Source organism: Thalia democratica, chromosome 4, assembly GCF_965202585.1.
Source record: "Thalia democratica chromosome 4, ktThaDemo2.hap1.1, whole genome shotgun sequence".
Taxonomy (NCBI): domain Eukaryota; kingdom Metazoa; phylum Chordata; class Thaliacea; order Salpida; family Salpidae; genus Thalia; species Thalia democratica.
Window position 1 is genome coordinate 55,122,002 of NC_139168.1, and position 20,334 is coordinate 55,142,335.

A 20,334-nucleotide genomic window follows, 5' to 3' on the forward strand; every position below is an offset into this window, starting at 1 on the left:
CCGAATAAATACTTTTTTTATAAATACAACAATTTGTTTACTAAAAATTACTAGAGTGTAAATACTTAAGCTTGAACATACAAATATTTTATCAAGTATTTGAAATTATCTGTTTTTGGCAACCCTGGGCTGAAGTATCACATTATTAATACCAAATTTACTAGAACAAATTTTGTAATATTGATCATGTCGGGCCGGATTTTATTGAATTGTTAAAAACTTCAATTAAATCAAAAACGGCGGACCCGGCCCGCGGGCCGTGCATTGCCCACCCATTAGTATGTTTTTAGCTGAAAAGTATATCGCAGACCTAATATTTTTCTTTGCTGGCCGCAGATTGCCGACCCCTGGTCTAGCACAACAACTTTGTTTATTCGCTTCGCTTTGTTCGTTTTTATTTTACTTATATCATATTTAAGCTCTACCTTGTATTGTTTGTCTTGATCATGAGGTACTCTTTTAAACTCGCCTTTTCTTGTATGTACACTTTAATTTCAAGTGTTTACTAACGATTATATTTTGCACTAAAATTATTTTTTATATAGTTTGAATAATAGTTTGTGAAACTTTTCTTCTTCTTTTTTCGATGCAAGATACCATTAAATTAAGTATATCTTCAATTATTTATGCGTTTCTACATTCAAACGGGTTACATGACAATTCAAATTCGGACAATTCAAATTCCGACAACTCAAATTCTTAAAAAAATAATTAGAAGACTATATCTCAAAAAATAATTGAAATTTGAGAAAAATAAAAAATGCTTATGTAGACCTTATTAATATCTACAAGCCACTTTTTATTTTTTGCAAAATCTTAAATACTTTTTAAGATATTTTAAAACTACTAAAAATAACTATGTTTTTTACTTTATTTAAACCATATACCAAAAAGTATTCAATGTTTTGCAAAAAGAAAAAAATTGCTTGAAGATATTAATAGGACTTACATATGTACTTTTTATATTTGACAAATATACATTACTTTTTTAGTTGTGGCCCTTTCAATTTTTTTTTAAGAATTTGAATTGTCGGAATTTGAATTGTCGGAATTTGAATAGTCGTGCACCCATTCAAACGGGATCTAAAAGTACAGTTAATGTTGGTATTGATTGTATATCAAAAGCTAAAACAATACCCTCTCCTTTAGCGCGCATGTTATCTGTATGTCATAGTTCCGTAGACTCTGCTTGTGTGTAGTAAAACGCGGTAGGAGTCTAAAATGCACGAAGAGACACTTTTGCAAGAAGGGTCAAACATGCACGAATTTACTTTTGCACAAATGGTCACCTTTTACACGAAGGGATATTTTTGCACGGCGTCAATTTTGCACGATCGGTCACTTTTGCGCGAGTTGAAAATTCTTTTAATTATTTTTTTCTTATTAACTTAATTAATCATTAATTTGTTTTTACAATCACTATTACCCCTAACCCTCAGTTAGTTGTTTTTTTTGTTTTTTTATAATTACTTTTATATTGTTATATATTGTTTTTTTTATTAATAATAATAACTTTTTTTTTCTATCACTGTTACCCTTAACTCTTACCCTCAGTCAGTAATTTTATTTTAATTTTTTATTTATTTTTTGTTGTTTTTTTTTACCATCACTTTTTCCCTAACCCTTACCCTCGGTCGGTATTTTGTTTTTTACCTTTTTTGTTTTTTTTATAGTTTATCTTTTTGTTTTTTTAATTTAATTTTTTATTTAATTTCTACTTTCGTGCAACAGTCACCCTCCGTGCAAAAGTGACCCCTCGTGCAAAAGTGACTCTTCATGCAAAAGTATCTTCATGCAAATATATCCCTTTGTGCAAAAAAGTGTCCGTGCATATTTAACCCGTTCCCAGTAAAACGATATCTGATTCAAGGCTGTTTACAATGTATTGTATTTAAATTCACCATACTTCAATGCTTGATCGTATGTCCTTTTGTATTTGTCCAAGATATTCTAATTTTTAGAAGGTGATATGAGTCCATGCTAAATAAAATAATATAATTTATGTTTAATAGTTTTCCTTATAAAATACGCTAAAGAAATCGAACTTTAAAATGTGGTGAAAAGGCCGTAAGTATAAAAATTAAAGTAGATACAAGAAAATCGAAATTTTGATTTTATATATTTTTTGGATGGATGATATTTATTGTTCTGCAAACCAATTTACTAGCAATTAAATTAATTAAAAAAATATTTCTACCTATAATTTCATTTTGAAGTTCTGCTTAGAGAAAGAATCTTATAGACAATTTTGAGCTTTCTAATCATTATGTCTGAAAACGTTTTAATGTGTTTAAAGTGTAGTTTTATTTTCAATTTTTTCACTGGTTTATTTTAGTTTTATTTTAATCTAACGAGTTTTATTATTACATACAACAAAGTTTTACAGTATAAGCATTTAGTTAGTTTTTGCATTCGATTATTACGTCATTTTATATTTTAAAACTTTAAACTACAGTATGTTCTTATTTCAATTTCAATTCAGTATAATTTAGTAAAATATAAGTTTTGATAAGACTTACTACGAAAGATCTCAAATAAATTTAAGGAAAAAAATGAAATGTGTTTTGTTATATATTTTAAATAAGTTATGAATGGGAAAAAAGCTGTTCGAAAATTTTTTAGTGATTAAAAATCTTTTAAAATTAAGATCCGGCCGGAATCAGATATTAATGAGGAAAAGACCGAACCGGATCTCACTTTCAAATCAATAAAAAATAACTACCTACAAGTTATAAAAGATAAATTATCATTACTAAGTTTATGTTTTTTAAATTAATTATGTTATCAAAAGTATTTTTATAAGTTAAATAGCTTTTTCATGTGTACATTATATAGTTTTTTAATTTAAATAGTTCTTAAAACAGTATGTGCTCTAATAAAATGTTAGTGTAAAATAGAGCTTCGTTATTTTTCGGATCCTTTTAGAAGATATTTCTCTGGGTATAACTTACTTATAAAGTAATCCCTCGCGAAAATATCTATGTCGAATAAATCTCGCCTGTTATGTACAAACGCTTCGATATTGGGTCCAGCGACTAATTAAGTTGCCTAACCTTATTTTAAACATTAAAAAGTATACTAGTATTAATTGATTTAGGATTAAAATAAGATCATTAAAATCTAAAACACTACATAATAAGAATTATTGATTTGTCATGTTAGGAAACAAAACTGTTATGAATCAATCAATGTTTTGCTGATATATCTATGCTTTGGTATGCTAATAAAGAGCAAAGAAATAGTTTACCTATTTTGTTATCAAACATTTATGTTTGATAGCAACGAGAAAACACAAATAAGTATTTGAAAACCTACCTATACATCAAATATAATTATCAAAAATACTGGTACTGTGAACTTTTTTTTGCTTGATAGTTTACTTGTGTCTTTTTATGGAACATTTTTTTTAGTTTAGTGTAGTTGTTTCTTCGTTTAACGATATTTTTCAATAATAAAAAGACTGTTGTTATTTTTACGTAATTGGTTACCGAACTAATTTTGAACAACACATGCCGAAAGTAGGATCCGGCTAGATCCAGATAGTAGTGGAAAAATGCAATATCTGGCCGGATACGCATAGTAGATCTGGTAGGTCACTACTGTCCATATTGGTTGAATAAACAGTTTTTTGTACGTATATGTCTTATGTATATTGCATTGTGAGTTTATCTTGATATATAAATCAAATCTACTACCTCGCAGTCCCGCAAGAACTACTATCAGTATAACTATCGTATAATATAACTATTTTCATACATGAAAGTTCAGGTAAAATCTCCTGCCTCGAGGTCAACAAAAACTGTTTTATATCGTTATAGAGTTCACTGCTTTGTCTTCAAACATCTACGTGAACTGTTTCGTATTCTTCAAAAGTCACGTCTCTGGCCTCAAAATTTAACAAAAACTATATTTATATCGTTCCTTGAGTTCAAGACTTTGCCATTAAGTCTCACGAGAACTGATGCAACTACTCCTTCTGTAGTCCTCCAGGGCCTGAGGTAGGAACTACCTTTAATTGGGGGAAGACCCCTTTTTTGTGCTAAACGCTTAGCGCGTTTAGCTCTTAAGGTTTTTACTGAATTTACCTTACTCATTAGGTTTAACTTAGTAATTAATAAGTATGTAATAAACTTAATATAAATAATTTCTTTAATAAAGTGAGTTTATTGAAAACGTGATGTTAATGTGAAAATTAGGAAGTAGAAATGATGAAGCAGCCAATCTATCAGTAGAATAAAACTGCGAATATAAACACAACAAGTAAACACCAAGTTCTTCAAGTCAAAATGTCTTAATAAAGTTCTTAAAGTGCCTGAATGTCACAAATCTTAAATACAAAATAGGTCTTACTAATAATACTACTAATAATACAGAGTCTTAATATATGTCGTGCTTCCTGTACAACGATGGTTAAACTAAGCACAATATAATATAATAATGCAAACAAACATCAAGATCTTATAAAATGAAAATAACAAAAAAGTTCTTATAATCAATTAGTGTGCCTCTCGCACGGTCTTATGGCTTAAGTGAGCGAAATAACAAATAATGCTAAAGTTTTATTGTGTGTTGATTTGATAAACAATCGTCTAACGCCCCCTGGTGGTCATTTAAAAACAACAAATATACATTTTGTTACATTTTCCCCACCTTATAGTCCTCGATTGAAGTCTTTTGGTGGGGTCTTGCAACATTTTTAAGTGTTTCTCATAAACATAAATGCATAAACTTTGAATATTAATTTCAAAATGTACAAAATCGTTAGACAAGCTCAAATTTAACAAAAGGGTTGATCATGCCAATTCGATCATCAGACCACAAGTTTCGGTAGACTGAGACCGGTTTCGTCCTTATTAGGACTCATCAGTCAGTCACAACCGAAAAACTTGTAGTCGTCAATCTACAATCGGTTTATCATGCTTTCGCATGAAGCAACCATTTGCTGGCAATGATTAGTGACGTCAGCATTGTCTTTGCCGTGCAACGTTTAAAACATTGTCCACTAGGCAAGACATCTGGTACGCTCGTTTTAGTACAATCAACAAAATCGGCGAAAGTCTGCAGAACAAGTCCGGACTTTCGTTTGCAATGGCATGATCAACCCTTTTGTTAAATTTGAGCTTGTCTCACGGCAAACGAAAGTCCGGACTTGTTCTGCAGACTTTCGCCGATTTTGTTTATTGTACTAAAACGAGCGTACCAGATGTCTTGCCTAGTGGACAATGTTTTAAACGTTGCACGGCAAAGACAATGCTGACGTCACTAATCATTGCCAGCAAATGGTTGCTTCATGCGAAAGCATGATAAACCGATTGTAGATTGACGACTACAAGTTTTTCGGTTGTGACTGACTGATGAGTCCTAATAAGGACGAAACCGGTCTCAGTCTACCGAAACTTGTGGTCTGATGATCGAATTGGCATGATCAACCCTTTTGTTAAATTTGAGCTTGTCTCACGGCAAACGAAAGTCCGGACTTGTTCTGCAGACTTTCGCCGATTTTGTTGAAAATCGTTAGACAGTATCTTTTTTATGTTCAAAATGGTTCTTATAAGTGTTTATACAATAGTGAAAAGTATATAATACTGTCTCTCAGAATTTTTTATAAGTCTTAACTCCATCGGCGGCCGTCAGCTGCTGCTTTTTCTGCCTGCCTCTCCAATCTGACCACTTTTAGGCGCTAAGCCTGTCTGTCCGTTGAATACCTCTCTTCAGCTTGGTTCGATCTGTTTGTAACATCAGCTGTGGTGTGTAACAGCTACAAATGACTTCATACTTCAGAAACATTGCTTTGCGTCTCTTTAACTATCTGATGACGTTTTTAGTGTTTTTTCCGTTAGGCTGTGCACAAGAGCAAGTATTTGCGCCTTGCGTATATAAACTTTTTTGCTTACTAGCATCGTTATGAGACGGTTTGTAAATTTTTAATCAATTTTTTTGATTAATATATAACATGATCATGTTTATCAAACAGTTTTTCTTGCTCAACTTTTAATTACAAAAAATCAAATACTAAAGTCTTTTTATATATACACAAGGCAAGCAATAAAAGAACATTAATAGCGATATCGATAAAAAGGTTAGCTTTTAATATTTTAAAACTGTTTGGAGTTAATTTGGAAAAAAAAGTGTTAATATATTTTTAATTTCTAATAGTTAACAGCTTTGCTCAAAAACAACGTTATTAAAATTTTAATTGTCAAAAAAATAAAGTTATAAAATTAATTATTAGAACATAATACAGTAAACCTCTTAAGTTATTGCTTAAAATAAACGAATTAATAAAAAACAAGTTTTAAAAACAATGTTTGAAAGCAATTCCAATTCCCTTTGTTGCAAAGTAAATAATTTTAATCTCCATGCTTATTGCAATAAAAAAACTTTTATTTTTTCATATATCGCAAATTTTTTCATGCTTTCCGTATAATTTTGCTACTAGTAGAGTTTAATTACCCGAGTTTAATATACGTGATTAGTCAACTGTAAAACTTTTACGTCTTCCCAGTTTACTAAGCGAAAAATCAATGAGCTTTAAAAACTTTTAAAGTAACACTTTACGAAACAATTTTAAGCAAGTTATAGCAACAAAGTTTGAATACTGTATTAAATCATTTTAAGTTTTATAGGTCAAAAGATATTGGTTTAAGAGAGCAAGTTAATTTAGTTATTAATATAATTTTACACATGTTTTTTATTAAAAGCTGTAAAAATTGACTTAAAAATTAAAAGGCCAAAGTTTAATTAGGTAAAAGATGTATTTTTTTAAGAAAAACACACTATTGAACTTAATTTGGTTCTTTAAATAGCTTGAAAAAGCTTTTCATTTATGGTCGTAAAATTTGACCTATCTTACACTTAAAACACATTTTAACAAGCCGTTTTACTTTTCTAACCGAGTTGCAATTTTTTTAAATCTTAGTGGAAAACTTTTTGAAAACTTTTTATCAGCTGCCATTATTACTCGCACTTTAAGCAATGATAAACTTTTTAGTTACAACAAAATTTAAAACTGACTTCACATACTGTTTTTTTCACGTTCTTTTCAAAAATAAACTTGATCAAATACATACATAATTCAAAATTAAAAATTCTTTAAAACCTCTCACCACAAGAAATTATAAAACTTATAACCATAAAAAATTAAAATGTTTAACAAAAAAATCTACATTGAATCTTAAAAATATATTAAATTAAAAAACAATTTAACATATCTTAATTTTATTTTAATTTGATTATGTTTTACTTAATAAGGTTGTTTTAAGATAAAATACTTAAAATATTCAAAACTGATTACTCAAAATAATAAACAATTTCGAATTTGTTGTTTGAAAGCTTTTTACATTTAGTCACATTGAACTTATAAAGGTTGCGTAAATTTATTTTTAAGCTACAGAAATTTTACAGTTTACAGTTAAATTGACTAATGTCAAAAAACATTTAAATTATCAAGTTTAATTATTTAAGCTTTTTGTTCAAACAAGACTAAAGCTTTAAAGCAACAGAAGTTATTAATTTAAATAAATCTTTGAAAAATTATTTAATACAACATGTGTCACAACCAACAAATTTGCTGCTATATCACTTGTTTAAATTTATATAGAATATTGTTTAATTGATTTAAATGAAATTCAGTCAAACGTTCTAATGAGTGTTTTTCGAAATTTTTATCCTGTTTTTCTAAAAATTTTATAATAGATTTAAAAAGATTTTAAAGTTGCTTGCCTGATTAAAGACATTATTTACAATATTTAAGCTTTTGAGACTAATAGTGTTTGGAATCTATACTTTCTGCATAAACTTTCTGGTATTTGGTAAAATAAATTGTTGGTATCTGATTCATATCCAGATTCACTGTTTTCAGAAGGTTCGTAGCAGCCGGAGTTTTGTTCGTACATTTCATAATAATTATTTGTTACTCTAGGATTATGCTCGTATGTGTATCTTCTTCTGTAGTTGCTTGGTCTCCTCCTATACTGATGATGGTTTCTTAGTGTACAATAACCATTAATTATATAATTGTTTTGTTGAGGCCTTTGCTGACTATAGCTTGGCCATCTGTTTGGGGCATACTTGAACCCTCGGACAGGTTTGCCGTTCGGATCTGATACGTTTGAGGCCTCAGGCATGTTCTTATTACCCATAACAATATCGAACTGGACAACTTCGCCTTGTGCGACTGATCTTAATAATTTATTTGGGTTGTTTTTGGTAATGGAAGTTTGATGGACAAAAATATCAGTGTTTTGATCGTCACGATGAATAAATCCGTAGCCTTTGCGTACATTAAACAACACCACTCGTCCAGTAATTCCAGATTCTAAAGTCTTTTTAGATCTTGTTTTTTTTTAAGTCTAGCTGTTTTAAACGTTCTAATCGTTCTAACTAAAGGAGCTTTTCTTGTAGCGGACGAACAGTGTTTTAAAATTTTGTCATTATCTTTATGTACAGAAATGCTTTGGTTTTGAGTGTAGGTATTTATAGGATGGTTGTTATTTTCAATTATGCTGTTGTATTCATTATTTGGACTAATATTTCTTTGGTTGTTAACATAGTAATTTGATTTAGATCGTTCTTTACTAAATCTGTTAAAACTATAGCTTACATTTTTTCCTTCATCCCTTGTTTGCCTAAAATCCATATCACAAATGTGCATCACATACCTTTTGAAATCTTCTAATCCTAGTGAAAGGCTACTGGACACCCTTTTTTTCAAATGGTTTGGTAATAGGTGCAAGTATAAAATTCTTTGCAATACCTCTTCGTTTTTCAAGTCGAGTAAACACCTACTTACTTCAGTGTTCAGGTCGTACCCACTAACAGACTTAAATTCTTTCTTTGGCAGTAAAATATGTGGCAAAACTCCATCTTTTTCCAGGAGATATTTACGTAAACTTCCAAAGTTTCTATCTTTAGGCGCTGTACACAAGTTATAGTCTGACATGTCTTTGTTTGGCAAAAATTCACGAATCACCCAGTATTTTTCAGCATTTTCAATGATGCCATGGTCAACTAGGCGTTCTTCGAAATAAATAAATTGTGCCTTTGAATCATCAATATCAAATTTAAATGACTTCAGCCATTTAAGTCTACTGTCTCCACAATCAATTGATTTTGAGTATGAGTTATAACCAATGTTGTAATTTTCCGTTTGAAACATTCTGTGTTGCAAGGTGTTGTGGTCTTTTTGACTGGTTGCACACTTTAGCGTTTCTGTGTAACGAGATGGTTTTCTAGAAGGAATATGTTGTGGTGGTATTTGGTCAGCCATCATGATAATATTTGCATTTCTTAAATTTAAAGAACTTAGTATATCTACCTCAGCAGCATCAGAAGGTTGCAAACTCGTATTAAACACAGGGTCACCATTTTTAGTCCTCCAGGGTCTGAGGTAGGAACTACCTTTAATTGGGGGAAGTCCCCTTTTTTGTGCTAAACGCTTAGCGCGTTTAGCTCTTAAGGTTTTTACTGAATTTACCTTACTCATTAGGTTTAACTTAGTAATTAATAAGTATGTAATAAACTTAATATATATAATTTCTTTAATGAAGTGAGTTTATTGAAAACGTGATGTTAATGTGAAAATTAGGAAGTAGAAATGATGAAGCAGCCAATCTATCAGTAGAATAAAACTGCGAATATAAACACAACAAGTAAACACCAAGTTCTTCAAGTCAAAATGTCTTAATAAAGTTCTTAAAGTGCCTGAATGTCACAAATCTTAAATACAAAATAGGTCTTACTAATAATACTACTAATAATACAGAGTCTTAATATATGTCGTGCTTCCTGTACAACGATGGTTAAACTAAGCACAATATAATATAATAATGCAAACAAACATCAAGATTTTATAAAATGAATATAATAAAAAAGTTCTTATAATCAATAAGTGTGCTTCTCGCACGGTCTTATGGCTTAACTGAGCGAAATAACAAATAATGCTAAAGTTTTATTGTGTGTTGATTTGATAAACAATCGTCTAACGCCCCCTGGCGGTCATTTAAAAACAACAAAATATACATTTTGTTACACTTCGAGCTTCTACGTTGGTAGATTCGTGCGTTATTGTCATAAAAGGAAGTTTAATTTCTTGATTTGTTTTTTATCTGATCATTCTTTTCGTATATGAAACACTACTTAACTATTTAGTAAAATTGAGTTGTAGAATTGTTATATTTTAATATACTAAAGCACAAGCTTCTTAGTGCTGCTAGCGTTTAAAAGTTTTCTTCTACGGTTGTCTTTGCTATTTTCCTTACCCGTTAACAGCTTTGCTCAACTTTAAAAATAGTGTTTTGTAGATTTTATACATAAAACTGGAAACTATCAAGTTTGCGACCTATAGTCACATCAAGTAGATCTTCATCTGCAATGTTTTCAAATGAATGACTGATTTTAATGCTTTTGTTAGCAAAATTAACATACTGTATATACTAAAACATCTTTAATAATATTGCTTTAAAATTAGATCGATAGCTAACTAGTCTTTAGTGATTAAATGTTCCAAAATATTAAGTTTTTAAAACTTTTTAAACTTTTATATCATTGCGAATATTTAGTATATTAGTAAACTTTCAAGTTCTTTACACTTACTTCCAAAAAAAATTATTATAAGTTATGAATAAACTACGGTCAAGAATTTATTTTTGTACTAAGCTTAATAACACTTTTGTTTTAATTAGTAATCCTGTTAACATAAACAATTTTGTTTGTTCTGTTTTTTAGTATCTATTATTCGTGAAAACTGCCTTGTGCATGAACACTACGTACCTTTTTGGTAAACTTTAAGTGTGAAAAAAAAAAAAAAAATAGACAAAAACAAAAAAATTGTAAAATTAAAGAAAAAAATTAGGGTGGGAGTTGTGAGTATACCAGTTTAAACAGTAATTAGATTTAGCTAACAGCTACAAGTTAATGCAATTAATAAACATTTTCAATAAGAGTTAAGTTTATGCTTTCGAAAAAAACATGTAAAGCAAAATTAATCAAAAACTTGTAAGTTAGTTTTGATTTATAACAGTGATTTCAGATCATGAATTATAAGCAATTTTCTAAAACTACCAAACTACAGGTGGTAGAAACTCACCAATGTATGCAAGTATAGGAAATTCTAGCGGAAAGCTAGATTTTGACATTCAACCAATATTGAAATTTGATGAAAATATGCTATGTAGCACTTACTTGCCCACAAGTAACGTACATTGTAAGTAGTAGTTAAACAGGGTATTTGTATAAAATTTTACTTGTAGCTTAAGAAAAAAAAGTTTATCTAAAAAAGTTTGTGACTTTTAAATACATTTTAACTTGTATTATGGAAGTTAAATCTTCTTTACATACAAAAAGTACTTTAACTACTCTATATTACTTTTGTTTTATTTTAAGTTTAATTTTAGTTTTAAAGTGTTTAGTAATAAGCCATGTACACATGTTGGCCTACAAGGTTTATTGGTCTTAATAAATCCTAATTTTACTACATGAATAATTGAAGAAGTTCAATGTCAGATTATATTGAATTGTACTTTTTCAACAGCAATCTTCACCTAAGTCAGGGGTCAGAAAACAGTGGCCTGCGTGAATTTTTTTAATAATAAATAAGATCCAGCCCACGAGTATGTAAATCTGGCCAAAATAAGAATTCTTTGAATTTTACACTATATATTATGGAATTCGTAATAAAGAATAAAAAAAAGGTCTTAGGTGAATCGACGCCTGATTTAAAACTCACACTAGATATTCTGTGTTCTGTTATAAAGATAAAAAAAGCTTAAGTTGTAGCTACACACAACTGCAGCCAGCAAATATTTTTATTTTCGAAATTTTCTCCACGACAACCTGCTTGACCCCTGACTTAAGTAGAAATACTTTAGAAAGTGTTAAGTATTAACAGATCTCTTTACAGGACATTTAAAAAAATTAACACTAATAAGATTGTGATGTGCTATGAATTAAAATTTATTTTCAGTATATTTAAAGGCTTCTTTTTTATAAAATATAAAATTCTTACCTTTTTTTGAAAACAAACTATGTGTAAACTATTAAAATAATTAAACTTTTTTGCACAATTTTAAATAATTATTTCGGTAGGGAACGGGTCAGAGTAACACTGCGTCAATTTAGCACACAGTGTCACTTTAGCATATATTGTCATTATAGCACGGCGTCATCATGCACGACTATTTTATTATGCTTATACAACATGTTTACAACAACTTTCAAGAAATAAAAAGAAAACTATGTAAATTGTTAATCTAAAGGTTTACAAGATTTTTAGGTGTTACTAGTTTAAGCTTAAACTAAACCTTCGTGTTTTAAATGTACTACTAGTTATTGTTTAACAAACCTAAACTTTTTGTTAGTAAGATAAAAATAAGTTTATAGTTGAACTGCTGAGTATATTATTATTTTATGTTATTTATTTCTTGTCTGTCTGGTTTAAGTGGCTCAGGTTTTGATGCCTGACATCAACAATAAACAATAAATATTAATCTAATAATATAAGAATTTTCAGTTCATTTTTATTTGAAATTTTTAAAGAAGATACTTTGCTACTATACTTTAATCTTTTCATTATAAAACTTTTTGAATTCTTTAATAGTATATACGAGGTAGTTATTCTTTCCCTTGAATTCACACTTTGAAGTGCCTAAAGTGCGAACTCAGTAGAATGGTTACTGCATTAAGTTCAATTATAAAAATTTTACTCTGTACAAACTTAATTATTTTAAATTTTTTTAACAAAAAGTATTGATCTTGCTTGAGTGAAGCTAGATGCATAACTTACACTCTGTGCTAAAGTATATGCAAAATTTTCACTCCTTGCTAAAGTGACACCGTGCTAAAGTATCGTTCGCTACAAAAGTGACGCTCTGGGCTAGAGTGACGCCGTGCGAAAGTGTCACTTTGCGATTCTGACACATACTTATATTGGCACGTTTATAATTTCTACGCTTGTTAACACTTAAATACATTTGTATAATTGAAGAAAACGGATCACTTTTGCACGGAGACACTTTAGCACGAAGGGTCACTTTTGCACGGCGTCAATTTTGCACGCAGGGTCACTTTCATACGAGTGGACAATTTTGCACGGCATCACTTTTGCACGGAGGGTTACTTTTGCACTAAGGGTCATTTTTGCACGATAGGACATTTTCGCACGTGAGAAAAAAAATTATGAAGTAAAAACAAAAATAAATTTTAAAAGAAAAAACAACAAAAAACTTAAAAGTTTAATTAATAAAAAAAAATTACCGACCGAGGGTAAGGGTTAGTGGTAACAGTGATGGTAAAAACAAATTATGAAAAGTTACAAGATTATATAAAGATAAAAAACTAGAAAAATAAAATGAATAAATTAATTAAAAAACAAAAATTTAAAAAAAAAGTTATCGACTGAGGGTAAGGGTTAGGGGTAACACTGAAAGAAAAAAATATATATACCTAGTAAATATTATTAATAAAAATTAAAATAAAATGAAAAGAAATTATAAAAAATACGTTTAAAAAGAAAAAAAATTACAAATGAAAAATTTACCGACCGAGGGGTAAGAGTAATAGTGTGAGCAAAAATTTTTTTTCAACCTTTGCAAAATTGTCTTCATGCAAGAGTGACCCTCTGTGCAAAAGTGACGCCGTGCAAAAGTGTTCTATCGTGCTAAATTGACGCTCGTGCATAAGAGTCGCCGTGCAAAAGTGTACTTTCGTACAAAATTGACGCCGTGCAAAAGTGCCCTCGTGCAAAAGTGTCACCTCGTGCAAAAGTGTCACCTCGTGCAAAAGTGTCCCCTCGTGCAAAAGTGAGACCCAGCCATAATTAAGATGTATGTCGGAAAAGTCATTCTAAACAAAGTATTAAATAACATTTTGAATTTTGTTAAACTCTGATCTATTAACCAGATTAATGGTTTCATTACAACTAAATTACCAAAAATAACAAACTGCATGATAAAAGTTGCATTGCATCGTTTTGATTCTAATTACTTGCTTAGTAAATTGAGGTAGGTAGCTTGCAAATTTTGTGAAAAAATTTTTGTCGTTACAAAAGTATATCTTCATCTATTCGTATTATTTGAACTTTAATAGGACCGTTTTCAACGCTGTTTTATACGTCCTTATCAAAAAAATACTTAGTTTGGAAACTATATTAAAATAATTTTACTTTATTAAATTTAAACTAAGAAGTTACTTACAACAGATAACTGTCAAGATATGAACGAACTTGAAGCGAACATACTACATGATGAACAAGTAAAACCAGTTTATTTAAATCATTTTGCTGCTAAAAAAACAAAAATTTAACAGAGTACGAGCGAGTTAGATACAACAAGCATTATGACAAAAGACGAAACCGAATTTGTTGAAGGTTTTTGTAGTTAGAAAATTAGAAATTAATTTTTGCTAAGATAGTTTTTTAAATGCATGGAAGAAGTAAATATAAATTTTAAATTGAACTATTAGTTGTTTACAAATTTTAGAATTTTTATTTTATTTTTATTGATCAGTATGTAGCAAGTTTTATTTCTATAAAACTTAAATAATATACTACTTTTGTTATCTTTCTACATGTTTCCTACTGCATAAATTGTTAAATGTGATATTTCAGAAGTAAAAAAAGGTCAAAAGAAAGTTCTAAAGAGTGTAGGACTAGAACACAGCATTGCTTGTCTTATTTACAAGCTTTGACACATTGTTACTATGTATTAAGTTTATTGCTAGTCTGAGTTTCATTTTTAAATCGAAATAGTAAACACAAAAGTATATTTTGCTCTCTGGTTTTTCCTGCAATTGACAAGCTAAAAAATACATTCTTTTTTTACATCTACCTGTACGAAATTCATGTTTACAGTTATGATTAGTTTTCGTCCAACATGTGCGATAAACTTTTCCATAACGCTTATAGTACAATTACCAATAGCTCTGCAGGAACTATACTCTTTTATGTTTTTGTATAAGGTTATTATTTTGCCACTATAAAAATTTTGTCGTACATTTTTAATTACATTTTTATTAAATAGCTTCTCATACATACAAACTATTTTTATTACTTTTTTCATTGTGCTAGATTGTTTGTACCTGAGAGAATAAAAAACTCGAAATGTTGTTGTAATAAACTCTGGTGTTTATCAAAACTCAGTCTCCTATTTTGTTAAAAACTCTCTAGATGTCAAATAAACTAAATTTACTGCAATCTTTCTTTTATAGAGAATTTTTTAATTCTTTTATCATATTCCACCTAATAATAAGTAATATGTGACGTAATAATAGCTTAATGATTTAAGCTAGTCATTTAAAGCGGGCGGTAGCTGCAGATCCAAAATGTATTCTCACACCGATAGAAACGACTACTTACACTAGGTTTACTTCAATGATACATTGTGACTTGTATCATTTCCCTAGCTTTTTTAACGTCAAGAAGACATAAAAAGTATTTACTTTATAACAAATGTTACGTTTCATTTCTAATACGAATAAACTGCTCATTTATTTTACCGTTTTTATAAACCGGTGTCCAAAACTGGTGTGTACTAATTTTTTAGACAGGAAACAATAATTTTAGTAAGATTTAATTAAAAAATAACTCGAATTAATTGTCTCTTAAATGAAAACAATAACACGCCTATTTCACAAGTACTTCATAGATTAACAGCTGCTTAAGTGTGTGTTTATAAAATACATTTTTAAACTACATTTGTTTTGACACCCTTGAACATTTTGTCAGTTATAATTTTACTGTCTTTGAACTTGTGAAGTAGGAGGAGAATTATTTTTCATATTTAAAAAACAAGGAAATTTAATTGTTGCTTAGATTGAATACTTTGACATCCATACAAGCAACATTAACAATTTACTTGTATTTTTGTTTTGCAAAATAAATAAATCATCGATTTTAATGAAAGTTTAAAGCAGAAAACAAAACACAAACAAAGTTAAAACATTTTACGTTTAACTTGAGAGCTAGTTTTTATTGTGACCATAAACAAGTTAGAACATACACTTTTGCATGTGTTCATACTTATAAAACAAAGTGCAATTGAAAATAGTATGCAGCCGTAATAAAATTGAAATATAATACCTAGTATAGGCCTAAAAAAGTATAGGAATTACAATTGTATTAAAAAGTTTTAATTTCCACTTAGGATTACATTTTTACCATTACGAAAAAGAAATATAAATTAACCTTAGCAACTGTTTAAAAATATAAAACGAACTACAATTGCAAAAGATATCTTTTTTATACTACAAAAGACTAATCTTGTTTTTTTTAAATTGAGGTGGAGAAATAAAATTTTTCGCCGGTATTTGGAAGCAATCAATTACGATTTTCCTCGTACAAATTACCTTATAATCTTTCAGAATACACAAAAGATACTTCCTTGCAAAGCTGGCAGGACGTGGGTATTTTGTCTTGTTCAAGTTCTACCAGTTTAAGACTTTATCCTCTTCAGTTTCTGCATTCAAATTCTCTGTAGGAAAAAGCCCTTATTTCTGCTTCAATTTCTTTATCAATAGAATCCTGTTGCTCGTACTCCTGTGCAGCTGTGTTTGATTCTATTTTAAACAAATAAAAGTAAGTTGAAAGCTTCTTTAGATCAAATTTACAGAGGGTTGTGTTTCTGGTTTCTCTGGTGGCAATATAGGACAATCACCACTTTGATCAGCCTCGAAAGAAATACAATTTTTAAAATTAAATATTAGCTGCTTTTTGACATTAATTTTTAAATAAGAAGGGAAAGGTGAAAGTCAAAATCTTGGATCAACAGCTGTTGTGACTAGTATAATTTGTTGTCATTCATGTTTAAGTTGTTGTTATTTGTATAGAATAGGGATGGGCAATGTACGGCTCCCGACCATTTTTGAATTACAATGGAATTCGGCCCGTAGATGAAAATGACCAGCCCGCGATAGAAGTGTCCGGCCTGAAAAGTTCAATATTACAGAAAATTTAAAGAACTTTGTATCATATTTTTACAAAACAAAACTGTAATGGCTTTTTAAATTATTGTCAACTGATAAAAAACTATATTGTTATTATATTTTGTGCTGTTCTAACTTAGTTGGAATATCTTTTTGTCTGATACTTTACATACCAACTATTGTCAACTACCATGTCAACTCTATTTGTAGACATTACATAAACATCCTAAGTTGTCACGTTTGAGATTTTTTTTTTAACTAGAAGGATTCAGAATAGTGATCAACCGTATCTATAAAATTAGATTCCGGTTAAATCTGACACTTTTGTTTAAGTTAGAATCGGACCATACCCGGATGTCTAATCAAAGTTAGTATCCAATCAGATCCAGATAATATTTTAAAATTAGGATCAGGCCTGATACGGATTTAAAAAGGCATTATCCGGATACTGGATCTGGTAAATCACTAATTTGAAATGCTCCGACCTGCCAAAAGCAAAAATTTTCAGGATCCGGCCCGATTAAAAACGTTGCCCACCCCTAGTTTGGCACTTTCTTTAGCAAGCCTCTTCTATAGTTATGGCTAAAGTTAGCGAACAATTGATAGTTCTTCTGAATTTTCTTTATTGTTAACAAACTTCGTTTGTGATCTTGCATGCGGGATCACGCTTGAGAGCAATGCATTGTTTTTACTACACTCCTTTGTTACATAAAAAAAACTCGAGTAGTACAATAATATGTTTAACCAGTTGCCATTCTTTAGCTGTAATAATCGAATCATGATCGTTTTTATAGTTAGCCACATAGTACCGGACACCTGATTTTAGCTTTTTCAGTCACTTTAGCATATTATATGTTGAGTTCCATCTTGTATCCACATCTTGAACAAGTAGCAAGGCTTTTTTGTTTTGTTTGTGCTTTTTAACATTCTGTTGCATTGTCTCGCAAAAAAAAAAAACGTTAACATGATCCAGGGTAATATTCCAATTACTAAGCGTATCCTCAATGTAATTACAATTTTTTTTTGCTAGTGTGCTCACCCTTCATTTCCCGGCAATACCAAACACGATGTTTGCACTCATTATTTTCATTCAACCAATCCGCGGTTAAAGAAACATATGATTTAAAGATAAATAACAATAAAAGGTCTCCACTTATTGCTAAAGAAAATGATATAACTTCAATTAATTTAATATTTTGTTTTCATAACAGTCTTTCACTCCGAAAAATAGAACATCAAATGAATTAAAAATTTGTAAAAAATTAACAAAGATATTATTATTAATTGTTTTTTTTTTCTTTAGAACATTGTTTTGAAAATAAAATATTAAAAAGTTTGAAGTTATACATATGTGTCAAAAATTAAAATAATCAATTAATGTATATATAAAAATATTAACATAAAAGTATTTAGCTAAAAGTTAGGAAGTATCTATTTTAATGTTACATATATATTTATTCTTTTTAAAAGATTTTATTCATTTATTCTTTCAAAAATTTACTTTACAAACTAAGTTTCGGTCAAAGACCTCGTCAGTGCTTAAATAAATCTTATTCAAATAGAAAATTAATTAATTAATGTTACATATTTTAGTAGGATTTTTTCTTTGCATAAATAATTTACCTTAAAGTGAAAAATCTAAAAAAAACAACCTTATTATAACTGAGATTTTTTATTTTAATTAATATGCTCTCCAAAAAAGACACAATAACATAATATTTTTTTTTTAATTAAGAAAAAAGTAAAATAAAATATATAAGTTCTTCAATCCTTCTCACAATTCATTTATGACACAATTAAATATCTAATAACATCTAAATGGAGATTTAAAATATATTAACCTAACAAAAGATACTTTGAATAATTACAATGTCTTTGTAAACTAGACCTCCCTACTAAAAAGTCCATAAATTTATCCATGAAATATATGTCATAAGTTTTCAAGATAACCTTAAGAGAGATGTTTATAAAAAAAAATGCTGGTAAGGCCTGAGCTATGCAGATAAAATTTCACTGAACTGAGGTGACCTGAGGAAAACCTTACTAAAATGAAATAAATTAAATTATCTCCAAGTTTATCATTTTTTTATACTCTCGTAGAATAGAAAAGAAAGTAGAAGAAAAAAGCCAAAATGTTATTTGAACCGAAATATTTGAACGAGCAAACATATAAAACAAAATAAACAAAACAAAACATATGATGAATTATTAAGAGCGGTTATCCAAAAAGCTGATATTAAACACTTTAACTATGAACATAATTTTACTTGATAGTCTAACAAAAATAACTTATCATAGTTTTAAGTGTGAAAAAACACTGTTTTATCAACTTAAGCATGAAATCATTTATTAGTATTACATTTCATTTAACTTTTGACAAATAATTAAGTAAAATTCAAAAAAATAAAAGTGGTCTACCAGATCCGAAACTTCGGACTTAACCGAATCCGAATCTCATTTTGAAATTAGGATTCGGCCGGATCCGAATCCGAATCTCATTTTGAACATTGGGTTCGGCCAGATCCGAGTGCAAATCTTGGATTTGGTAGATCAGTACTTAAAAGATTGTGTAAACCAGACAGAAAATGTAGTAAAAACGTAAGAAATGAGAATATTTAAAAATATTCTACCATAATAACAATTACTCATATGGGTTAACATTGAGATAAATGGTAAGCCCATACTTTAGAACAAGACTATAAAAAATATTGTTACACAGTTGTAGTATGCTAAGTCGCTTTAAGGTCATCGTAAAAGGCTGTAAAAAGGAAGTTTGATTCTACAACAGTATAGTTTAAGTAAAATGAACATAAACTAAAATAAAATATAGAAAAATGTCAAGTCTGAATTCAAGCTTTGCAGTTACAAATGTAGAAGAAGTCTGTTTTAGTATAAACATAATTGCATTTATCCTTGACCAATAATCAACAAACAAGAAGGTTTAAAAATACTAGTTTCTGGAAGTTTCCATATTCTTAAGTGAGATACATTTTGACTCTAAGGAGAACTAAAATGTAGTTGTAAGTAATTATACTTTATTTTTTGACACATTACTAAAATAAACTGTTATAAATATGATTCAATGAAAATAGTACTTAGTTATGATTATAAATAGCATATTTGTGTTTGAAATTGTGACTAATTATACTGAATTTATTCTCAAAGTAATCAAATAAAGTATTATAAACACGATTTGGTTACTATTGAGGTTTGATGAATTTTTTATTGATTACGCGAAAAAATTTTAGTCCAAGGACCTGGTATACAAAAAAAACCTTTCGGTTATCGAGTCGCAAACCAGAACAGTTTAACGTCATTGTCAAGGACTATCCTTTTATATACTTCTTATAATTTTCTTATGTGATACCTATATAAATTTTATAATAAATATATAATATTATAATATATATAATAATATTA

General features: G+C 29.1%; 1 protein-coding gene across 9 annotated transcripts in view; it reads left to right on the forward strand.

Moving 5' to 3' along the window:
* The window catches only part of LOC145835169 (uncharacterized), an 89,894-nt gene that overhangs the window by 55,378 nt on the left and 14,182 nt on the right, over nucleotides 1-20,334 (forward strand). For 7 of the 9 annotated variants that reach the window (XM_082942724.1, XM_082942723.1, XM_082942726.1 and 4 more), the window contains 3 exons: nucleotides 11,072-11,203; nucleotides 14,195-14,247; nucleotides 14,302-14,362. In XM_082942724.1, coding sequence (XP_082798850.1) covers nucleotides 11,072-11,203; nucleotides 14,195-14,247; nucleotides 14,302-14,362 — 246 coding nt within the window. The remainder of the gene's footprint in view (nucleotides 1-11,071; nucleotides 11,204-14,194; nucleotides 14,248-14,301; nucleotides 14,363-20,334) is intronic. The other 2 variants (XM_082942731.1, XM_082942730.1) reach the window with 1 other exon arrangement.